The sequence below is a fragment of the Nyctereutes procyonoides genome, unplaced genomic scaffold, assembly GCF_905146905.1.
Source record: "Nyctereutes procyonoides isolate TBG_1078 unplaced genomic scaffold, NYPRO_anot_genome, whole genome shotgun sequence".
Lineage (NCBI taxonomy): Eukaryota > Metazoa > Chordata > Mammalia > Carnivora > Canidae > Nyctereutes > Nyctereutes procyonoides.
Window position 1 is genome coordinate 17626000 of NW_026575134.1, and position 23847 is coordinate 17649846.

Sequence of the window (23847 nt, forward strand, 5' to 3'; positions counted from 1 at the left end):
AAACAATTGCAAACTTACAGAAAAGTTGAGAGAACTCCCATATATCTTTCACTCAGAGCCCCCATTTAAATTCTGCTGATTATCCCTATTAATAGCCTTGATGCTTCTGGAGAAAGCTCTAATCTGGGATCTTGTGCTGCACAGTGGTCATGTCTCTCTAGTCTCCTTCAACCTGGAGCAGACATCAGGCTTTCCTCAATTTTCACTTTTGTCACTTTTTTTTTTTAAGATTTTATTTATTTATTCATGAGAGACAGAGAGAGAAGAGACACAGGCAGAGGGAGAAGCAGGCTCCATGCAGGGAGCCCGATGTGGGACTCGATCCCGTATCCCAGGATCATGCCCCAAGCCAAAGGCATATGCTCAACTGCTGAGCTACCCAGGCATCCCTTTTGTCACATTTTTTAAGACTAAAAGGCAGTCCCTTTGTACAGAGTTCCTTAATTTGGGTTTATGCCTCTGGTCGGGATCAGAGTCCAAGTGACTTGTGAGTGTGGAATATGCATATCTCTTCCCACCTCCAAGGTCAGCATTATCATTTGGTACTTGAAATTGGGCCATGATGGGATTATTTATACCATGGAAATCAAGAAACACTACAAACAAGGACTTTTTACCTCTGGAGAGCTAGTTGTTTAACATTTAACTAATTCAGCATAATACTGAGTTGGTAGCATGATGTTTCTTCATGATTAAACCCAAGTTATGCATTTTTGGCAGGAATATAATAGAAGGGATATTTAGTTCTTCTCGCTGCATCCTATCAAGTGGCAAACAACATAAATTTGCTCCCTTACTGATATTTATATTAATTGCTTGATTAATGTAATATCTGTCAGATTTTTCCATTATAAATTTATTTTTCTCTTTATAGTCAACAAATGCCCTATGTGGAGACACAGTAAGATTATAAAAACAATCCATTTCTTATCTCACCTTTACCTTCTAGTTTTAACATCCATTGATGATTAATTATTACCTGAATTGTTGCTATGATAGTTGCCAGATGGTGGTTTTTCTGTTATTCCTTTTACATTTGTTAGTTGACATTTTCCTTTAAGGATAAGCTTTCCCCTATTTATTTACTTATGGATTTCTATTTTATTCAGTTTGTTAATGTCATTATTCGTTTCAATGATCAGATTGGCCTAAATTGGCAAATTTAGTGGGACCCCTTTGAGTAGTTTGTCTTCTTTGATATGTCCCTTTCCTTCTTTGGTCACTCTCTTCCTTTCTAGGGTAACAAAATGTATTACATTCAGCTTGTATTCCTCTGCCTCAGCCCTGAAGTCAGCCATTTCTTCTAGGAGGGTGGTATATAGAAAGCAAGATCTGAGTGCTAGAAATGCTTACAGATGCTGTGGTATTACTATCCCCAGTGCGTAGAGCTAGAAAGTGTGTCTGTGTGTGTGTGTGTGTGTGTGTGTGTGTGTGTGTGTTTATCTCTTTACATTTAGATTTATTTCTGTATTTAGATGTATTATAAGCCATGAATTTGCAATAATAGCTCCAGTTCAAATATAGTACCTAAGAGTTCATTTTTATCTTGTCTTTATATCTTCCTTCTCTATCACTGAAAAACCTGGTTCCCATTGTTCTCAATAAACTAATTTATTTAGTTAATCTCTAGATGTAGCCCCTTCCCAGCCCATTGAGCTATGGCCGGGCTGCCCCTCCCATGCCACTGCAACAGATCTTGTGCAAGAGTTGTTATTACCAGCCACTTCCAATCTGCCTCAATTTTAATTTTGAGCTACTTTGTAAACTCTGAGGGTGGTACATATATTTAGCATTTTCTTCGTCCTTTCAATTTGTTTTGCAACTTATCTGAATTCAGTTTGTGAGAAACATCAGAAAGCTGCTATAGTTTAGTAACTTATTGTTCATGTCTCCTGAGAATGTTCTGTGTCTGAGGAGATAGTGGGGAAAAGAAAAACCCAGTGAAGATTGGAAGTAGGCAGAGATAAGAGAGGAAGGGAGATAGCTGAAAGGTATGTGCAGTGGGTACTACTAGTACCCCCTCCATAGCTTCAGTCTTTACCCTGTCCTGGTAAGCAAAGAGTACATTTCCCTTAGAAAAATCCCTGAAGCATCACTTATTAATGATTCAAAGCCCTTTTCACCTGGTCCTTATCATTTTGCCCTCTAGGGTTCTGGTTCACTCTGCAAGGTTTCAGCCACTTTTTCTACTTTGACTACCAGCCTCCAAGCACTGTTTTCAACTGCCTAGTAATCTTTCTAAGGGTGTTTCTAGGCCCTCAAGGTCCAGCATTTCTATCTTTCTTCCAAAATAAATTTCTTCTCTTTCACATCCTGTTTAATGGTTCTACCAACTCTCCAGTCTTCGTTCACATCATTCACCTCCTTTTCCTGTTTTTCCAGCCCAGTGTAATTTCCAGGACCCTTCATAGATACCTTTCCAGCACACGCCTTGTCTATCTTTTGTAGTTTCTCACATTTTTGGAATATCAGGAACTTTACTTCCCTAAGTCTTTTTCTAAGTCTACTAATTACATAGTTTTCAAGGGTGAAGTGATGGGAATAATTAATAGCTGGTGTTTTTATCACTTTCTTCCTGAGACAGAGTAGGTCACAAGTTTTCTCTGTACCTTTTGTTTTCTGTTTTTGCCTTTTCTCTTCACTACATTAATCCATTTTCCTCCTTTCTTCTGCTACTCTTAAATGATTTTTGTTCTATGGCTCATTCCCTTAGTCTTGCCATGCCTCTCAGGGTCATATAGAAAGAAAAGGGTCAGAGGATTAGGCTTCCAAGTCTTGCAATTCTGTGGAGATGTGTTCTGAATGATTAGAAAGCATAGGAGCTCTGTGAAGCATATAAGAAGTAGAATCTGTCTCCTTTAATAACCTTACAGGAGAAGGTCAGGAAGGAGAGGGGCCTGTTTGTATAAAACAAAAGCTTTCTAGGCTTTGATGAGTGTATTGAGAAGAAATCCTATCAGGCAACTTCCCCAAGAGTGGGTAGTTGGAGGTAGTGTGGAGAATATCATTAACCTCATGGTCAGAAGGTCAGTATTCTAGTGCTGGCTTTGCCTCTAACTGGTTGTGTGACCTTATATAAGTTCATTAGACCTCTTTGTATTTCTGATCCATTGTTTCCAAAATGAGCATTTAGAATAGGTGTGTTCTAAAGTCCTGCACAGTTCTAAAAGATTCCAATAGGACTGAGTAACTATAGTGTTAAAGGCAATTCTTTTGTGCTTTTAAAAAAATTGTTTTAAATTTAAATTCAGTTAATTAACATAAAATGTATTATTAGTTTCAGAGGTAGTGGTCAGTGATTCATCAGTCTTTTTTTTTTTGATTCATCAATCTTATATAATACCCAGTGCTCATTATATCACATGCCCTCCTTAATGTCCATCACCTACTTACTCCATCTCCTCACCCTCCTTCATTGACCCTCAGTCATTTTCTATGATTAGTAGTCTCTGATGGTTTGTCTGCCTCTCTGATTTTGTCTTGTTTCATTTTTTTTCCTCTCTTCCCCTATGATCCTCTGTTTTGTTTCTTAAATTCTTTTGTGCATTTTTTTTAAAGATTTATTTATTTATTTGAGAGAGAGAGAGAATGCAAGCAGGAGTAGGGGGAGGGCAGAGGGAGAGGTAAGCAGACTCCCCGCTGAGCAGGGAGCCCAACGGGGCCGAATTCCAGCCCTTCCTTCCCCCACCCCCAGATCATGACCTGAGCCAAAGTCAGACACTTAACCAACTGAGAGCCGCTCAGTTGCCCCTCTTTTGTGGATTTGTAAAAATTTTTGGTATTTTGACCTGTACTAATTTTTTTCTTGCAAAATGGATACTCTGCAGAAAATTCAAGGGGATTTATTTTAAGTAAAATTAAATGCAAGAAATTAATAAATTTCATGATAAACTTAATTTGCATTGAGCACATTTTAATTTTGTATAGGACTTACACTGTATTTTTACTAACAATTTCTTTTGGATAGCTATTCTTTCACCCACTGTAGTCTCTGAAGATTCCTCAAGCATTGGCCTATTAATCAAAATATTTTTTCTTTTTTTAAAGATTTTATTTATTCATTCATGAGAGACAGAGAGGGAGGGAGAGAGAGGCAGAGACACAGCCAGAGGGAGACGCAAGCTCCACACAGGGAGTCCAATGTGAGACTCAGTTGCGGGACTCCAGGATGTCGCCTCGGGCCGAAGGCAGGCGCTAAACCGCTGAGCCACCCAGGGATCCCCTATTACTTTTCATGTTGTATTTTGTATATTGAAAAAATTAAATTCCTATCAGTGAAGAATGTCAGTTGTAGCCTTTTGGTAATTAATGGCTACATGATAGTAATTTTTTTTCAGAGTATTTCAATGGGTGAAAGAGGTTTCTTCTTTATCTTCTTGGTTTTCTTCATTTCTGCTTCTTCCATTATTTACAAACTTGTATTATAAGGTTTTCATTTTCTTCAAATATTTTATGTTACAAAAGGTCCTATGGCTCCTTTGTACACTAAAATGAATTTATCAGAGTTATTTATGTATATATATTAATAGTATTTATTTGAGTAAACGAAATTGCTAAAACCAAGTTAAAACACTAATTGCAAATTAATCTAATAATTACAGAAAGTCTTTTAAACAAAATTTTATTTTATTTTTTTTCAACATTTTAAAATACATTATTAACCATAATAAAATTGGCAAAATTTTTATCATAGATTTTACGTAAAGACCAAGTTGTTGACCAAGAATCATTTGATAAGTTAGGGTGTATGTTCTTAGAATTGCTATTTGTAAGACCTCCCTACCTATCCGGTAAGCTGAATTAGGACATTTATTTACAATTATTGATTTATTTTATATGATAGGTATTATATTTCTAAGTTACTTATTATAAAAATAAGGTAGCCATTAACATCCTGAGAAATAACTACCAGATTTAATTATTAACAGAACATAATATGCCATCGGTAACTCATCCAAAATAAGCTAGGTACACATAACATGCTTCTGCAACTTTTTCTTTTTAGATCAAAGAAAGCAAAGAATTCAATTGATAAATCAACGGAGACTGACAATGGCTACGTATCCCTTGAAGGGAAAAAGACTGTTAAAAGCAGTGAAGAGGGAATCCAAAGCCATGAACCTCAGTGTGAAACTGTTCGACCAGAAGAGACAACCTGGCACACAGGAACACTGAGGAACATTCCCAGCAAAGTCAGTGTGATTTTTAAAATTGTTTGCTTGTATGATTTCACATCAGCTAATGGAAAGTGACTTAGATATCGAAATCACCTTTGAACTACATGTTTTCTCCAGAATTTATTCTCTGAGCTGTTACAAATCACACTGATAAAGCTGAAAATTAAAGTTACATGAATAAACTCGATTGCTGATATAACTTGGCACCCTCCGAATTCATGATTGATGGCTACACGTCTTTCAAAATGTTAAGGCACTTCATAGTTGATGTTTCTTAAGCCTTGTCTTCTCTTTCCTCATTTCTGTGTATGTGTGCATGCAAATTTGTTTTAAATGGAACATCTAGATTATCTTAAAACTGAACTAGAAATCTGGCTTTCCATTCATGTTCCCCATACAAGAATATTACCTTGTCTTTTCTACCTTCATTACCTTTGGTGTCAGCAGATTTGGTTTTAATTTGAAAAAAAAATTATTATTGAGGACATATTTAATAAGGATAATTATTTGTTTACTTTTCCAAAATAATAAAGAAATCCTGCATTTATTGTAACAAAGCCTTATGGGATAACCTCTATCTCATTATTTTGCTGATTTTTTTTTTTTTGGTTAGGTTTTTTTTTTTTTAAAACTTAGAGTAAAAAAATATGGCCAAATTAAAAGATATTGCTTCTGTTACATCATATGAACATAAACATTTTGTTGATTCTTCCATTTTGAGTGAAGTATGTGCTACTACTTGATAGTACATGCGTTTTCAGTACCAGTAGCTATACAGTCAGTAGCATAGGGCTGCAGTGAAATAGAATCCCTTACTCTGATTTTAGATTTTTGAAGCATTTAGCTAATAATGTGAGCTTCACATCACTGTCATCACTCAAAAGGTAAGTTTTCACTCATACAGCTTTCAAACACATTTTCAGCTACTTATTTCCTACTAAAGTTATGAGAGGAACATGAAAATATCAATAAAACCTAAGCTCTAGACTCTGTTTCAGAATATCCAAAATCTGGATGTACATAATATCTGTCTGATATCTGCACACATGCAACTACTATTTACTTCCTCCTGCCTCATGTCATTTTTAAATCAGTAATGGTCTTATAATTGATGGCATTTTGGGTTTGTAGAAATAGTAAAATTAGTTCATCTCAGTTTTCTCAGCTTCTTTTAAATGGTCTCTGTTTTACTTTTATTCTCTTTTATATTCTTAATTTTCTAAGCTATTTCAAATGTTTTCATGAACAGAGGTGTTATAGGACAATATTTGACAAATGACTGTTGAATTACTCTTAAAATTGAAATAACTGTATAATCACTAATTTAAGACATTTTTAAAGAAGATTGGGTAATACTAATCAATCACTTTGAGGTTTTTGAAGATACTTGAAGGTGTATGTATAAATACATATAATTTAAAATTTTGCAGTTGTGAAGCTACAAATTCAGTCATAAATTACCAGTAATTCTCTTTGTGTACTCCCAACTTAGGATACTCAAAGGACAATAACAAATGTCTCTGATGAAGTCTCCAGTGAGGAAGGTCCTGAAACGGGATACCCATTACGCCGTCACATGGACAGGACTTCTGAGAGCATTCTTCGGAACAGAAAGTCACACCATTATAAGAAACATTACCCTAATGAGGTATAGACTTTGTCCTTACATATGTGTATATATACCTATTTTATGTGTTACTAATTTACAACTTCTTCCAACAATTGAATATGATTATTGAAATAAGTTTATTTCCCATCACTGTCAATTAGCTTGTTATATGATCTGGATTTATGGAGTAGCAGTTCTAGATTTATGTATTGCACACATAATAGCTACACTTTTGTATTCCTTTTGTGTATTATCTCTGAAGACTCATACATTCAGTTTGTTGTTTACTTTTAAAAACAATCATCCTAGAGAGACACTCTATGAACTCCTGTGTGAGTCTTTTTCACAATTTGTAAGGTTTTGTAGCTTCTTGATGATAGCAGTTATCATTCTAAGTGACTTTCTTCATGTTACTATCACTAGTTATTAAGCTGCCCATACTATGAAATTCAATTCTTTTTTTCTCCTTTGATTCTTTCTTTTTTAATATTTGTTTTTCTCTAAACCCTTTTCCAACTTTATCACATCACTTGAAGTTATCAACTTCAACTTGAAGTTATCAACTTACAACTACTTAAATAGAAAAAGAATTTCATTCAATCGTATTTTTAGTTTTTATTCTATGGACAGAACATTTCATTATCTCACTTCAAGGCAAATGTCACTTATGACACTTTTTGATGAACATTGCCTTCTCTTTTTAGACTATAATAGAATTTTTTTATTGATGATTTAGGGCTTTACTTTTGAAAAATCAAGTATTATCCTGTGCAGGAGTGTGCATACCTTGATTACTCTAAGCTTAGAAGAGTTACTTGTTCTTCATACAATCTTCTCTGTGGTTATATCTCTATTTAATCTTAGTGGTGACTGGCTGTGTTTCTTCTTTCGGTAGCTGTCATAGACACCCCTAATGCCAGTGTGTCTGCTCTTTGCCTGTTCACACAGATCATATGATATATTGTCCCGTTTCTTTTGAAGTTCAGTCTGGTGAACTTCAGTAGTATAGTCAAGTCAGTTGGTCTTGGAAGGGATTCCAGGTCTTCTATAGAAGATCTTCACTTGCTCCAATAGAATAAATTATTGGGCTTTAGAAGTACTTTTCTCACCCCATAATCTTTGTTCTTCTTGATTTGTAGCTATTTTTTGAACTGTTGAGATTCTTGAAGAACAGAACAATATCCTACGGATCTCAACTTTTAAATAAATATTAAATATAATTATTTTAATGAATAAATCTTCTGGATTTCAAGCTAAGTAATGCTGATAATTAGCTAGGAGGCATTGGTTGTTTTAAGTCTTTTTTTAATTATATTAAAGATTACCTCAAAATAAAACCTGTTCTTCAGATTCTTTATCTGTAAAGTAGGGAGCTTTAGAACTAGAAGATATTTTAAAAGCTGCATTGCAGTTCAAGAAAATTCTGACTCTGAGGGATCCCTGGGTGGCGCAGCGGTTTAGCGACTGCCTTTGGCCCAGGGCGCGATCCTGGAGACCCGGATCGAGTCCCATGTCGGGCTCCCGGAGCATGAAGCCTGCTTCTCCCTCTGCCTGTGTCTCTGCCTCTCTCTCTCTCTCTCTCTCTCTCTCTCTCTCTCTCTCTCTCTCTCTGTGACTATCATAAAAAAAAAAAAAAAGAAAAAGAAAATTCTGACTCTCAAATCAAGCCAACCTTACAAGGTATTTTAAGAAAGCAAAACAAAAATTCCTTTGTATGAATAAAAGTGAGACAGGAAACAGTAGTGTTGTAGTGTTGTTTTACATCTTTATGTATCTATTCTGTTCTCTTCAAATTACTAGTGATATTTTTCTCTAAGGGTGAGACACAAGGAACTCCTTTTGGAACGCACTTTGTGCATGGATAGATCTGGTGTTCTTCATTATAAAATGACTGGTTAGGGACACACCCATTTGTTATAAGCCTCCTTTATGTCAATATCTATAAATATACTTTTTAGGGATTTTTAGTTTTTTAGGAAGAATCATCCAATCTGCTGGTGGTATGGGAGTAGTAGATATTATTCTAGGCTGCCATGGTATTTGTCATCAAGGGCATTGGGAATGAAGTGGTAATCTTGTCATTTAGTGTGTAGACTTTCACTTAACCCCTCTTCCTCCCAACTCCACCCCTGCCCCAGTTTGTTGCCTTTTTCTACTATCTGCGATGTTTATCTGGTTGTCTTCTTCTAGTCTCCTGTTGGGAAGATGGTAGTGGAGTTACTTGATTATTTAGAATAGGAGGTGTCCTGTGGAATTGATAACTTCCTTTAAGCATTTACCCTGTTTCCTACTCTCTCCTGCTTTAACTCTACAAGTGTCTTTCAATTTTTATTCCTTGTTGAAAATTAGCTTTTCATCTAATGAAAGTAACATTTGATGAGAAAGAAGCATAATGAATAAACCATGGGCTTGGACTCAGAATATTTAAGTGATTTTGGAAAAATTATTTAACTTCTCTGAGTCTCAGTTTCTGCATCTGTACAGAGAGGAGACCAACCTCCTCAGATTGTTAGTACTAAATAAGATTATACGCAATTGCCTGGTACAAAGCATTTATGTTATAAATTCTTATTCCCTTCAAATAAATAATTGATTATATGCTCAGAGTTTTAGCTGTCAAAAGATTTAAAATAAGCAGACTGGACCAAGTTAAATGAGCTATTAACTTGAGCTATTTTCTGTGATGCAAGATTTTCCAATTTTTAGCCTTTTTTCAGCATTTGTTGTAGTTTTATGGTTTTATTAACACAAATATGACATGAACATAAGCTATCTATTCATTTTCTTCACTATGTAGCCTGGCATTGTGATTGGTGACTGATTGCCAGCTGGGCTGCTTTTTCCACAATGGCTTTGTAGTTCTTGGAGGATACATTGTGAGCAATCTCTGCACAATAAGATTTGTTGCACATCAGCAGCACTTCAAGCTCCTTGAAGTGTGGACTAGGAATTTCCAGAAGCCACTAGGCAGCCTGTGCTTTGTTTTCTTGTTGCTCCCGTAACCAATGCTGGGCATCAATATCTGGCCCTTGAATCTTTGCATACCCTATTGTCAGTGCCTCTGGGTTTCTGCCAGTTGCGCTTAATTTTGACATACCGGTCTGACTGGTGCCGGATGAACTTCTTGGTCCTCTTTTTAACGATCTTGGGCTTCACCAGAGGTCTGAGGACAGCCATGATGCCCAGCAATAGATAGCTGCCACTTCTGCAGGCAGCACCAAGGAGAAGAAAGCCTTTTTTCAGCAATATTTTGTGAAATTCAAAGTGGCCATTAGTCACCTAAATGTTGCAGTAAAATTCTTTTTGACATACAAGCAGTCATAGGTCTTAAGTTTTAGATTTTCCATTTATAAAATGGCCCACTTATTAATCAGAATTTGGCAAAATACATTTATAAACAATTAAAGATATTTCTGAAATCACCCATTAGTTTCACTTAAATAATCATCAGGCCTTTAATCTTGTTATTTCATTTCTGTATCAGATGAGCAAGTCTGCATCAGAAGTTGGTGATAGATAAAAGCTAGTTTTATCAAAAATTTTAGGTGAGCGATTACTGGCTACTTAATACTTTCTGTGCCTTACTATCTAATGAAAACAGTTTTGATTAAAAATTGTGTTTGCTTTGAGTATTCTGGTTGACATTAGTAAATCAAACATTTTTGGGGTGCTTTTTATAAAACAGACTGATTTTTACCTTTTTTCTTTCTGTATTTTCTTTTTATTTCTCTACTTTCCTGCTCAACTCTTTCAAAACATTTTTACTTCTCCTTCCTTCAAACAAATAATTCTTTTCCCACAAATCCTTAACACACTAAATATATATTCATGGGGCCCCATTCTAATATTAATTAATTAATTATCAAAAACCTGTCTCATTCATTCAGGATGTTTTGTTACATATGGTAAGGGTGGCAAAAAAAATTGGTTTTTGTCTTCATCGACTTACAGTGTATTTGAGAATTATGATTTACTTGAGAATACTAAATATGTGAACATTTAATAACACAGACAATAGAGATGCTGAATAGCAAAGTAAAATTTATTGTCATGGAAGTAAATAAAAATACCTCACTTTAGGGACTAAGGGATCACTCTAAGTAGAAAGCTTCAAAACTAACATTTGTGGAGCTCCTGCTTTGTACCTGGTTTGTATTGAAAGCTACAGTGCTCTTATAATTCTCAGTGTCTATTTAAGATAGTTTTATTCCCCATTGCCAGAAGACTAAGTAAGGGTCAGAAACGAGGGAAACTGGTTAGAAAGGGACACAGATGGTGTTTTCCTGACACTTGGTTGTAGAGGAGAGTAGGATACAAGGTAAACACATAATTGGAGGCTGGAGTGACAAGGAACAAGCTGTGTTTAGGGGCTAGGGAGTAGCCCAGTGTCCCTGGGGGAGAAGCTGATGGTAGGAACTAGTGGAGAATAAAGTCCAAAAAGTAGCACATTTGAAGGCTGGTGAAGGAATTTGAACTTCATCCAGGAGAGCAGTGGGAAGTCACAGAAGGACTTTGGTCAGAGGAGTGGGAAAAAAGCTCACTTTAGGAAGATAATCTGGAAAGTGGGGAAGGCCTTTCAGATTGGGGGCCAGTTTGGAGGCTCTTTATAGCAAACAAGATATGGATGATAAAGTCTGAACTCTGATGATAGCACAAGAAGAAGAAAGGGATACATCTAAAACATTTTAAAGGTGAAATTAACGGTCTTAGGACAGGATAATTAAAAACAAATCTGAGAATTTCAGCATACTTGGCTATAAAGATAGCTATTATCATTCTTTATTCAGTAAAAGTTACTTTGAATTATTACATCAAACTTTTGCCCAAAAATATTTATTTTGCGCAATAATAACTGCGAGAAAAAAGGAAACTGATTAGAAATTATTTAACTTGTGCTTTTTAGTTTTTCACTTTTATGCCATAGATTATCTCAAAAACATGAGTTGGCAGTTATCTTCCTGGGATAGATTATTAATTTTACATCAATTTACTGAACTTCTGTTTGAAAAACAAAAACAGTAGATACATGAGATCTTGTGTTGCTAAAAAAGACTACAGTAAGGAAATAACTCCATTAAACCCATCAGTTAAAGGTGGTTAATATTCACTGACTATACAGTCCATACAAACTTAATTCTGAACTGTGTAGAAAAATTTAGGAGGAAATAGGCACAACCTTCACATGCAAAATAACACTTGAAGCTGAGATGTGAAGTTAAATTTTGAAATGAGGAAATTTAGTTACTCCTTAAAAGCTTATTTTTAATGTTTTGCTCTCTATTTCACTGTCATTTGACAGTGTATTTGTTGTTATAGCAAAAAAAAAAATAGCAGTATATGGTTCTGATAGAATCCTTTGAGTTGGAAAGGGTACATAAATTGCATTAATGTCAAAGAATATCTTGATTTCAGGATGCCCCTAAATCGGGTACTAGTTGCAGCTCTCGCTGTTCAAGTTCCAGACAGGATTCTGAAAGTACAAGGCCAGAATCTGAAACAGAAGATGTGTTATGGGAAGACTTGTTACACTGTGCAGAATGCCGGTCATCTTGTACCAGTGAGACAGATATGGAAAATCCTCAAATTAATCCAAGTGTGAAAAAAGAATATAGAGACGACCCTTTTCATCAGGTTGGTTTACAGCATTGGGTTATTTGGGGCTCTCAGTCCAGCTTTTTTTAATGTATGTACAGATTTTATAGAGGTGGGAAAAAAGCTTACATTCAGTTAAAGTAATAGTTCTATGATTTGTTTTTTCATGTGAGCTGTAGTCTGGCTTCATTGGAACATAGAATTTCAGTATTTATATTATGGTTGTATCTCTTGGCTTGCAAACTTACATTCCTGAGAAGTTGTTGGTAAATGGAGTTTTATAAGTCAATTTGTGTTTTAGATGCGTTAGTCTTTTTTTTCAGTCAACATACTTCATGGTTGGATCAGCACTTGTGGCCTTAACTCCACCAATAAAATTATGATTCATAAATCTCTCTCACATGAATATCAGATTTACATCTCCCAAGAGCTTTAAAATGCTGTCCAACAGAAATATAATGAGAGTCACATATGTAATTTTAAGTTTTCTGGTAGCCTCATTTAAAATGTTTAAAATGCTGAAATTAATTTTAATATATTTTACTTAACCCAGTATACTCAAAATATTATCACTTCAACATATAACCAGTGTAAAAAAAATACTAATGAAATATTTTACTTTTTTTATACATCTTCAAAGTCTGTTGTGAACTCTTACAGTACATCTCATGTGGACCAGCCACTTTTCAAGTGCTCACTAGCCACGTGTGAGTAGGTTACCGTATTGGACAGCATACATCCAAACCATATCTTCTTTTGAATTGCCCCACCAGGCTCTCAAATTTAACCAAACACCCCATTTTCTCTTGTAAATCTGTTTTTGTGATGGCGCTCAAAGTCTTAGTGGATGACCTCTCCATCATTCCATTCACCAGTCTGGAAACCCATGGTCATTTAAAATCCTCACTCTTCCTCTTCTTTCCCTCATGCAACTTTTAATCAAACTCTAATAATAAAACCAAGTAAACTCTTAAAAAATTATAGTTAGAAGGGAACTTACTTAATCTGCTAAAGGGTAGCTGCCAAAGAACCTTCTAAAAGCCTATCAGGGATCCCTGGGTGGCGCAGCGGTTTGGCGCCTGCCTTTGGCCCAGGGCGCGATCCTGGAGACCCGGGATCAAATCCCACGTCAGGCTCCCGGTGCATGGAGCCTGCTTCTCTCTCTGCCTGTGTCTCTGCCTCTCTCTCTCTCTCTCTCTCTGTATGACTATCGTAAATAAATAAAAAAATTTTAAAAAAAGCCTATCATATTTTAACAATGAAATTTTAGTATTTCTATTAAATGCAGAAACATGTCAGAGATACCCTTTATCACACTGCTTTTTCTGTCAAAATCCTACCAGTTATGTTTGTCTGGTTGAACTTCTATTTAAAGTCTACATTAAAGAGCAAAACGTCAAGAATAACTAAAACAGTTTAAGAGAACAACAGGGAGACTTTCCCAACTGGATATAGAAATTTATTTTAAAAGTATAGGAAGGGAGAGAAAACTGAATGGGAAAAAATAAGAGAGGGAGACAAACCATATGAGACTCTTAACTCTGGGAAACAAACTGAGGGTTGCAGAAGGAGAGGTGGGTGGATGGATGGAGTAACTGATGATGGGCATTGGGGAGGGCATGTGATGTGATGAGCACTGGGTGTTATATGCAGCTGATGAATTATTGAACACTACATCTGAAACTAATGATGTACAATACATTGGCTGAATTTAAATTTTAAAAAAGTATAGTAATAAAGGTAGTATGGGATAGTTGTATGCTATGGACTGAATGAATGTTTGTGCCCACCCCCTCCCAGCCACCGGTTCATATGGTGAAACCAAATGCCCAAGGTGGTGGTATTTGGAGATGGGGCATTTGGGGGGTAATTAGGTCATAAGGGTAGAGCTCTAGGAAGGATACCCCCAGAGAGCTGCCTTGCCCTTTCCACCATGTGAGGTTACAGCAAAAAGAGTTTAGTCGTTTTGTCTATAAAAACCAGGAGGTGAACCAGGAAGTAGGATCTCATCAGACACCAAATCTGCCAGCATCTTGATCTTTGGACTTCCAGCCTCCAGAACTGTGAGGAATAGATATCTGTTGTTTCTTATTACTTTTTTCTTTTATTTACTCATGAGAGACACAGAGAGAGAGAGAGAGAGAGAGAGAGAGAGGCAGAGACACAGGCAGAGGGAGAAGCAGGCTCCATTCCGGGAGCCTGATGTGGGACTCGATCCTGGGTCTCCAGGATCAGGCCCTGGGCTGCAGGTGGCGCTAAACCGCTGAGCCACCGGGGCTGCCCTATCTGTTGTTTCTAAGCCATCCAGTCCATGATATTTTGTTATAGCAGCCCAAGCAGACCAAGGCAGCATATAAAAAAATAGACCTATGGGACAGAATAGAATACCCTGAAGTAGTATGTGTTTATATGGATCCCTAATACATAATTGGCATTACAACCAGTGGGGAAAGGATGGACTCTTCTGTATATAGTTGTAGGTCAAATGATTATTCATACACAAAAATATATTCCAAGGCAGAGGGAGAGGGAAAAAGAGAATCCCAAGCAGGCTTCATGCTCAGCATGAATCCCCATATCAAGCTCAATCTCACAACCCTGAGATCATGACCAGCTGAAACTGAGTCACCTGCTTAACTGACTGAGCCACCAGGCGCCCCAAGAGAAGAATTATTAAAGAAGATAAAAAAAAAACACAAGCAAATATCAAAAATGATAAATTTCAAATATCCTAAAATTTTAAAATTTGGGGCCACAAATTAAGCCATAAACATTGTTAAAAGATAGAGAAATAGAATTGACAAAATGTTTTGGTCCCCTTACCCTGAGATGTGAGCCACTTGAGCGTGTATATGTATACATAGGGAAAACCGGGAGGGAAGGATTGAAGAGCTATAAGAGAAGAAGTTGTTGAATGAGATTTCTTATGATTTTGGAGGGAAAGCATAATTAGGAAGTTTTGCCTTCAGTAGGAAGGAGAACACATCTTTTGCTGAAATAGGAGGAGGAGAAGTGCATAGAGTAGAATGATGAAGGTGCAGGAGGTCTATTAACGATAAGAGAGATGATAGGACTGGGGGCTTGTAGATGGTGATGAAGGCTCAAAGTTATCACTTGTGGGAAATGGAGAGTATGTGTGCATGTATTTAGCGTCACACTGCTGCATTGTTGAGGGTCTAGCTGGAATCTGAAGCCAGGAATTTGTGGTTGCCCAATCCACACAGTTGTGTGATACTCTCTGGAGTTCAGTTGTGGTAATCAAGAATAGCAAACATTCAAAAAGCATTCACTGTCTGCCAGGCACTGTGCAAAATAATCTTGCTGCATTATGTCATGTAATTCTCACAACCTATGACAATGTGGTGCATTTTTAATGTATTTATATCATTATTTTATAGATGAGAAAAATTGGAGCTTGGAACTAAATAATACACCAGAGTCACACAATGTAGGTGCTCAGTAAATAGTTGCTACTCAGGTGACAGGAGAGGCCAGGGAGTAATGGATATGGTAAGAATCCAGACTTCTTAGTTTGAAGAAGGAAATGAAACCAAGAAGGGACAGATGGATTGAAGGATAGGTGTGTTTAGAAGGGTTTTAGAATTGAAGATTTGAGACACCTGAAAAAAGGAGTTGTGGTTGAAGACTTAGTTCAGAAGTCGAGCAAGTCGAGCATTTCGGTGTGTTGACAAGATTCAGGCTGTCGCCATGGGAGTAGCTGAAGGTCTTCTGGAATTTAAGAAGTGAAGAAAACAATGAACAGCCCATGAGAGTAGGGTGTTGGTTGAGTCATCGGGATATTCATCTACGTCACTGAGCATAATAACTGGAATTGAAGTTTAGGAAAATGCCACAGAGCTATTTTCCCAGTGATTCCATAAAAAAAGCATAGAAGCAGGGACCATGTGTTCTTTCCTCATGCTGACTCACACAGTGCTTAGTACATAGTAGGTGTTTAACAAAGATTGAGTGAAAGGAAATAATTTTTTTTCAAAGCATGCCAAATTGTTTTTAATGCATGCTATACAGAATAAATTGGCCCTAAATCTATCACACCACTCTGCTTTTTTCTTTTTAGTAAGATTTTTAATGTTCCACTCTGCATATTATAGTACCATAGGCTTACATTGCTATTGCTTTTGTTTTTTTTGTTTTAATAAATTAATTTTTATTGGTGTTCAATTTACCAACATACAGAATAACACCCAGTGCTCATCCCGTCAAGTGTCCCCCTCCGTGCCCGTCACCCATTCACCCCCACCCCCCGCCCTCCTCCCCTTCCACCACCCCTAGTTCATTTCCCAGAGTTAGAAGTCTTTATGTTCTGTCTCCCTTTCTGGTGAAGTAAGTCAATCGGAGAAGGACAAACAGTGTATGTTCTCATTCATTTGGGGAATATGAATAATAGTGAAGGGGAATATAAGGGAAGGAAGAAGAAATGTGTGGGAAATATCAGAAAGGGAGACAGAACATAAAGACTGCTATTGCTTTTGGATTCAAGACATGATTTTACACACATTTATTATTCTCAGGCTTCTAAAAAATAAGTTTATATTTTCAGTTTTAATAGTAGCCATGTAATGGAAATTAGCGCCCTTTAATGCAAAGCTACCAGTTTTTTTCTCTTATGACTAAAGTCTGTATTAGGTTTGGAGGGCCGTTTTTCTGCCCACCATAAAGACTGCAAAATCCCTCCTTGTGAAGAAACTGAGCATTTGTATCCATCCATTCTAGTCAGGATGTTCTAGTCAGGATGTTACCAAATTTGTAGTTTTGTTTTATTTTATTTTCTTTGGCAATAATCACTGAAACATTTCTACAGCAGGAAATTGCTCTCCTCTAGTCATGGCTGAGTATATAATAAAGTATGAGGCCATATTCAAGTGAGATTCATTTTTCAGTAGGTAAAGCCAAATTTTCATGGGTACAGTTCCCACAGGTAGAAACCCCAGTGAAGCGGTTGTCATGGTGAATTTACTTGAAATAAAACGTACCACCATTTAAGTGTTAAGGTTTTCAGGCAGTAGTTGAGATTTTTGAAATAGAATTATTTGCCCTGATGTTTTCCTTGAGCCTTTTTGAAAAAGTGTTTCCTGCAGTGCTGTTCTTGACACACTGTAGGCAGTGCATGTTTCCACAAGACTGTTGTTTCAGAATATATTTCACACACACAGATTCAGGGTGTATCTATGTTCACACACACAGATACAGGGTGGTTTGTTTGTTTTTCGGTTAACTCTTTAAATTCACCAGTTTCTGGTTGTTGTCTTTTCACCTGCCTTCTGGCTTTCTAGAAACAGAAAGATGATATCAGACACTAGTTAAAAGAACTGCAAAGGTAGCTGGGCAAAATGAATACTTTTGGAAGGAGGGTGAAGAGCTTCTTGAATTCTATTTCTGTCTCTAGGTAGACTTTCTTGATAAGCCTTGCTTCATGTAATTGGGAAGCCATTAATTTACTGTCAACAGACTTGAGAGTTTAAAAAGATTAGAAGCCTGTAAATCAGTGGTTGAAACCTCACCTCTCAGACTTTACATTCTGCATTCAATTTCTCCCACTTGTTCTGTCTTTTCAGTTCTGTTCTGTTCTGTTTCATAATTAACTAGATTTCCATGGAAAGTTTGATATGTATTTTGGCACAGATTACTTCTATCCTAGCTAGAATATTTTGTGGAATATTCATTTGTGGAATTAAGTGAATAGTTAATAACTAGTATCTTACAGTTTTTAAGGCTCTCCAGTAGTGAAATATATGCTTTGATGGTTAATGTATATTAAAATATTATATCTTTGGAAAAGATAGATTTTTAATGGAAACTTTTTCATAGTCAAATAAACTAAATGTAAAAGAGCCTTGCCAATAATATGGCTACTGGCACTATGGTTTGTCTATAATTATTCGTCACTGTTTATTCTATTTATAGTAAATATGGTGTATCTCACTTTACATAAAGAAAATTATGTCAGAATGCTAATAACTTCCCATTTCTGTTTTCTTACATACTATTAAGGTATTATATCTTTAATCAAAATGAATCAATGTAATTTTATTCTCCCTACAGGAAAATATTATATTCCTTAAGTTTTCAAATACATATCTTTACCATATTTTAATCACATTTTTGTTCTTCCAAGGATGAATATAACTATAGTAGATTCTTCTGTTTATTGTTAGAAGTTATTTTAATGAAATAAGTTATAAAAATAAATTAGCAATACTTGTAACATAAACAGATTGATCCATTTGGGGTCTCATCTTTTAATGTTAACTTCTCTTATGTCTGATAATGTAAAGATTAGTTTTGTATTCATTTTGTTGCTATTTTTAATCCCAACTATCCTATTTTGAACTTTTATTTATTTTTTAAAAGGTTTTATTTTTAAATAATCTCTGCACCCAAATGTGTGGCTTAGACTCTCAACCCCAAGATCCAGAGTTGCACACTCCACCAAAAGAGACAGCCAGGAGCTCCACAGTTTTGTTTTTTTAAATATAAACCTAAACAAACCAAACACCCCAAACTTAAACATCTGATCCTGTGTATTAACACTCTCAATTGTTCTTTTCCTTGAAAAACTGAGAGGTGCTTAATTCTAGGGAGAGTACTTATAGTTCCATATGCTTCTGTTTGCAATATTTACTCTAAGGGGGAAAAAAAGTTAAGTTAATCCTCTGGGGAATCTCTAGATTAAAATATCAGAAAAGTAACTCAATCAGATACTGAGGCTGAGGGTGTGAGGGAGAGTCTCTTTCAGGATGAGATTGTATCACCGTTTCATCTTTTAAAGAGGTTTAAGCCATACCTGTCATCTGCTTTTGTATTGAATGACCATAAGCTGGAGAGTCAGTAATAAGAACAAACTGATATCCATTTGTCTTGGAACAGGAGTATATTAGTAGCTATGTAGACAAATTGACAACTAAGTGCTTTTGCTGATACATTTTAAAGGATTTTTGAACAATTAGTTTGCCTAATACCTGTTATAGGAGGTTCTTAACTTCTTTATGACTATGTAATTTCATATGCCATCTGCTTAATGTATATGCTAATTAATAATAACAGAATTCTAGAGTCACTGATTTTGAGTATTTGTAAATACACATATACCCATATTCAGAGAAATATGTATATGTGTGTTCTATTTATAAAATATGATAAATGTATTCATCAATTTGTTTTTTAGTGTAGTTTATATATATACACACACATGTTTTATTTATGAGATGTGATAAATGTATTCACTGATTTCTGTTTCTTTTTTATAGAGTCATTTGCCCTGGCTGCATAGTTCCCACCCAGCATTAGAAAAAATCAGTGCTATAGTATGGGAAGGCAATGACTGTAAGAAAGCAGACATGTCTGTGCTTGAAATCAGTGGAATGATAATGAACAGAGTGAGTTTTTAAATTTTATTTTTAGTTTAAGAATAAGACATTGGTTATTTATGTATTAAATAATTACTAGGATGTTATATTTACAACTTAACCTTATTTATTCAACTTCAAGAAGTTATGTATATTTGGCACTGTGATTTAAATGGTGATTTCTCACCAATCCACTGTCATCTTTTAATGTTTTCATACTTCTAACCAAGATTAGATGAAACAATGTAAAATTTCTTTCTTTTATGTTACTATTTCTTTTGTTTTTTTATGGATCAGACTGAGGAGGCGCTAGATACACAAGTGTGCTGAAGGCTTATTTTTCTCCTGTATCATCCCTCCTGCTTCATTTATTTATTAGTACTCTCAAAATTCAAAGTAAAATATTTGTATGATACTTGCTTGCCCACTTAAATATATAGAAGTGATGCAGCTAGTGGTGTGAAAATCTTGAGCAGTGAGGAGGTGGAGTACAAATAGTAAGGGCTTTAATTTCAGTTTCTATTAAATTGTGTCTTTTATCAGATCATTACACTTTTTAAATTTTATCTGATTCTTCTGGACAGCTAGTCATAATTTAACTTGCCATTCTAAATTTCTTGTCTTTTGTTAGTTGTGTTAGAACTATTGTGCATACTTCATGGGGGACAGAAATTAAAAGTAACCGTGATAGAAATTGATCTCCTTCCTATTACATATGCAGAAGGAGTCTCTGGAGATTTGGATATAGTTGGTGCTCCATACCTTAACAGCTGTGAACTAGCAGGTCATTTACAGAATGGATAATATGATGATAAAAAGTTAGTTGGTATTTAAGATCCCTCATACTCCTACCAGTCTTATTATTTTCCATTATTTAAATTTCCAGTTTCCTTTTTTATAATTCCTTTTTCCCCTCTTTCTTACTTAATTTTTTTCCCTAATATACTCTCTCTTCTAAAATGGTTTGAGAGTTTAAGGAGATACCCATTTGTATTTTGAACTCTTTGAAGGAAAACACAAGTTGCAAGTTTGTCAAATAAAATTCTTGATTTTTCTTTTTATGAACCAAGTTTAAGTGGAAATGAGATCTCATTCTTTTTAATACTGAAGTATTTGTGAATATTTCTAACTTTTGAAATAATGACATACATAGAATTTTTTTTTTCCAGATCTAGGTAAGACCAAGATGGTTCATTCTTTTGCATCTATTTAGTGAATTAAAAATCTGATAATGAGGGATGCCTGGGTGGCTCAGTGTTTGAGCATCTGCCTTTGACTCAGGTCATGATCCCAGAGTCTTGGGATCAAGTCCCACATTGAGCTCCCTGCAGGAAGCTTGCTTCTCCCTCTGCCTATGTCTGCCTCTCTCTCTGTGTCTCTCATGAATGAATAAATAAAATCTTTAAAAAAAAAATCCGATAATCTATTTTTAAAAACTTGAAGACCTGGGGATTCCTGGGTGGCTCAGCAGTTTAGTGCCTACCTTCGGCTCAGGGCGTGATCCTAGAGTCCTGGGATCAAGTCCCGCATTGAGCTCCCTGCATGGAGCCTGCTTCTCCCTCTGCCTGTGTCTCTGCCTTTCTCTCTCTGTGTGTCTTTCATGAATAAATAAATAAAATCTTAAAAAAAAAAAAAGCTTGAAGACCTAATGGCTTACAATTTGACTGTAATATACTTCAAACTTTGAATAAATTTATATTTCATAATTCATGTATTAAAACTCATTTTAACAAAATGATTACATATTGCTATAAATGAGATAATGCTTAATAGAAATTCATTTTGCTGTAGATAAAATTTATGTACAATTTTTTTTTTTCTCTATAAAGGTGAACAACCATATACCAGGAATAGGATACCAGATTTTTGGAAATGCAATCTCTCTAATCCTGGGTTTAACTCCATTTGTTTTCCGACTCTCCCAAGCTACAGACTTGGAACAACTCACAGCACATTCTGCTTCAGAACTTTATGTGATTGCATTTGGTTCTAATGAAGATGTCATAGTTCTTTCTATGGTTATAATAAGTTTTGTGGTTCGTGTGTCTCTAGTGTGGATTTTCTTTTTTTTGCTCTGTGTAGCAGAAAGAACTTATAAACAGGTGGGTATAGTACAGAATTCAGAATAGAGAATACTTTATACTTTTCATAATATTAAAGAATTTCTGAAGTATTTTAGTATTTCATTAAATCATTTTGATCTGCTAATTATTTTCCTGTTTTGTTTTTGTAGTACTTAACCAAAGAAAATCATAACGAGCCATATTTTGTCAATTTCTGTTTTTCTGTGGTAATCTGCTTGAAAGTTAATCCTTATCCTAATCTTTTTTAGCGATTACTTTTTGCAAAACTCTTTGGACATTTAACATCAGCAAGGAGAGCTCGAAAATCTGAAGTTCCTCATTTCCGTTTGAAGAAAGTACAGAATATAAAAATGTGGCTCTCTCTCCGGTCCTATCTTAAGGTAGAATGCTGGTGATAAAAATACTGTTAACATGCTAACTTCCTCTGAGAGTTTCAGTCTTTTTTTTTTTTTTTTTTGAGTTTCAGTCTTTTTATCAATATGTATATATGTCTAAATGTATAGTTACCTGTGTACTAACATGGTACTATGTGGCCATACTTAGTATTCTTTTTAATCCATATGCAGAAATCCGAAATAAATGTTTAACTTGTTCTTTAGAGTAAAACACCAGAGGTCTGAATGGCTTAAATACATTTTAGGTAGATTTTTCCAAGATCAGATGGTTCTAAATGTATCTTTTTTTTAATTTATTTTTTTTAATGGAAGCATAGCTGACATACAATATTACATTAGTTTCAGGTGTACAACATAGTGATTCACTTTTTCTGTAGGTTATGCTATTCTTACCAACAAGTATAGTAGCTACCACCTGTCACCGTACAGCATTAATACAGTTACCATAGACTATGTGCCCTAACCTGTGCCATTTATTCCTGGGACTTATTCTTTCTGTGACTGGAAGCCTGTACCTCCCACTACCCTTCACCCATTTTGACCATCCCTATCCCCCTTACCTCTGGCAACCATCAGTCTGTTCTTTGTATTTTTAGGTCTGATTCTGGTTGTTTATCTGTATGATTTGTTTTTTTAGGTTTGACATTTATCTTTTCTTCATAAATCTCACCACATTTACTCATTAGAAAGATTTTATTTCTATCTAGAATGGTTATCAGAAACCAGCAGAGGGAGCCCACTGCTTAAAAAAGAATTAAAAAAAAACTAATCAGTGAGTTTAGCCTCACTGAAGTGGTCTATTACTGTTCGCTTGCAGTTCTAAGCCATTCTTTTCATGCTGTTCTTTTCCTTTAATCTTTTTAAATAACTTTCCTAATTATAGAAGTAAGATATAAAAACTTAGGAGGGAAATGGGAAACATCTGAATTAGGTTTAGGAAAGCACTTCTTTTGAGGATTATTTCTTTGCTGCATTAAGACACAGTGATTTTCATTATGCATGACGTAATCAGGTCTTAAATAAAGTTGACCCAAAGACCAGAAACCCTCTAATAAACCTAGATCTTTATTTTCTTTGAAGTAACAATGAAAGAAGTAAAAAAAAAAAAAGTTTGCACTGTCTACCCTTCTGTTTAAAAAATGCATTATTCTTTTCATTGATATAACTTGTTAGACTCCATTGGGAAATGCTAAAAATTGGCTTGGATTATTTTGATCAGTGTGACTTTCCTGTCGTATGGAGGGATGGATATGATCTTTGTTATGTGACTTAGTAAGAAGCCACCTGTAATTCCTCATTATCAACTCTAACTTGGTGTTACATTCTTTTGTACATTGTTTTATTTAATGTTAACCATGTAATATCCACTACTGATAACATGAAAGTCCTTACCTTTAGGAGCTTACATTTCAGCGAGGGAAACATGTAGCCCTAGACCTAGGAATTATCTTTGATATTTACTTCCCTCCCTTGCATTTCCAATATCCAACTTATCACCATTTCCCACCCCTTCTACTTCCAAAATATATCTTGGGTCCATTTACTTTTCTTTGTTTCCATATCCACCACCCTAATTAAAACCGTCAGTCATCCGCTTTTTATAGCTGTAGTTGCCTGTTACTG

At 35.5% G+C, this 23847-nt stretch overlaps 1 protein-coding gene across 2 annotated transcripts in view; it reads left to right on the plus strand.

Moving 5' to 3' along the window:
- The window catches only part of PHTF2 (putative homeodomain transcription factor 2), a 114072-nt gene that overhangs the window by 78645 nt on the left and 11580 nt on the right, over positions 1–23847 (plus strand). Inside the window, exons 8-13 of one of the 2 annotated variants that reach the window (XM_055301180.1) lie at positions 5006–5192; positions 6670–6825; positions 12199–12417; positions 19647–19775; positions 21575–21847; positions 22078–22209. In XM_055301180.1, the coding sequence (XP_055157155.1) occupies positions 5006–5192; positions 6670–6825; positions 12199–12417; positions 19647–19775; positions 21575–21847; positions 22078–22209 (1096 nt within the window). The remainder of the gene's footprint in view (positions 1–5005; positions 5193–6669; positions 6826–12198; positions 12418–19646; positions 19776–21574; positions 21848–22077; positions 22210–23847) is intronic. The other variant, XM_055301181.1, reaches the window with a different exon arrangement.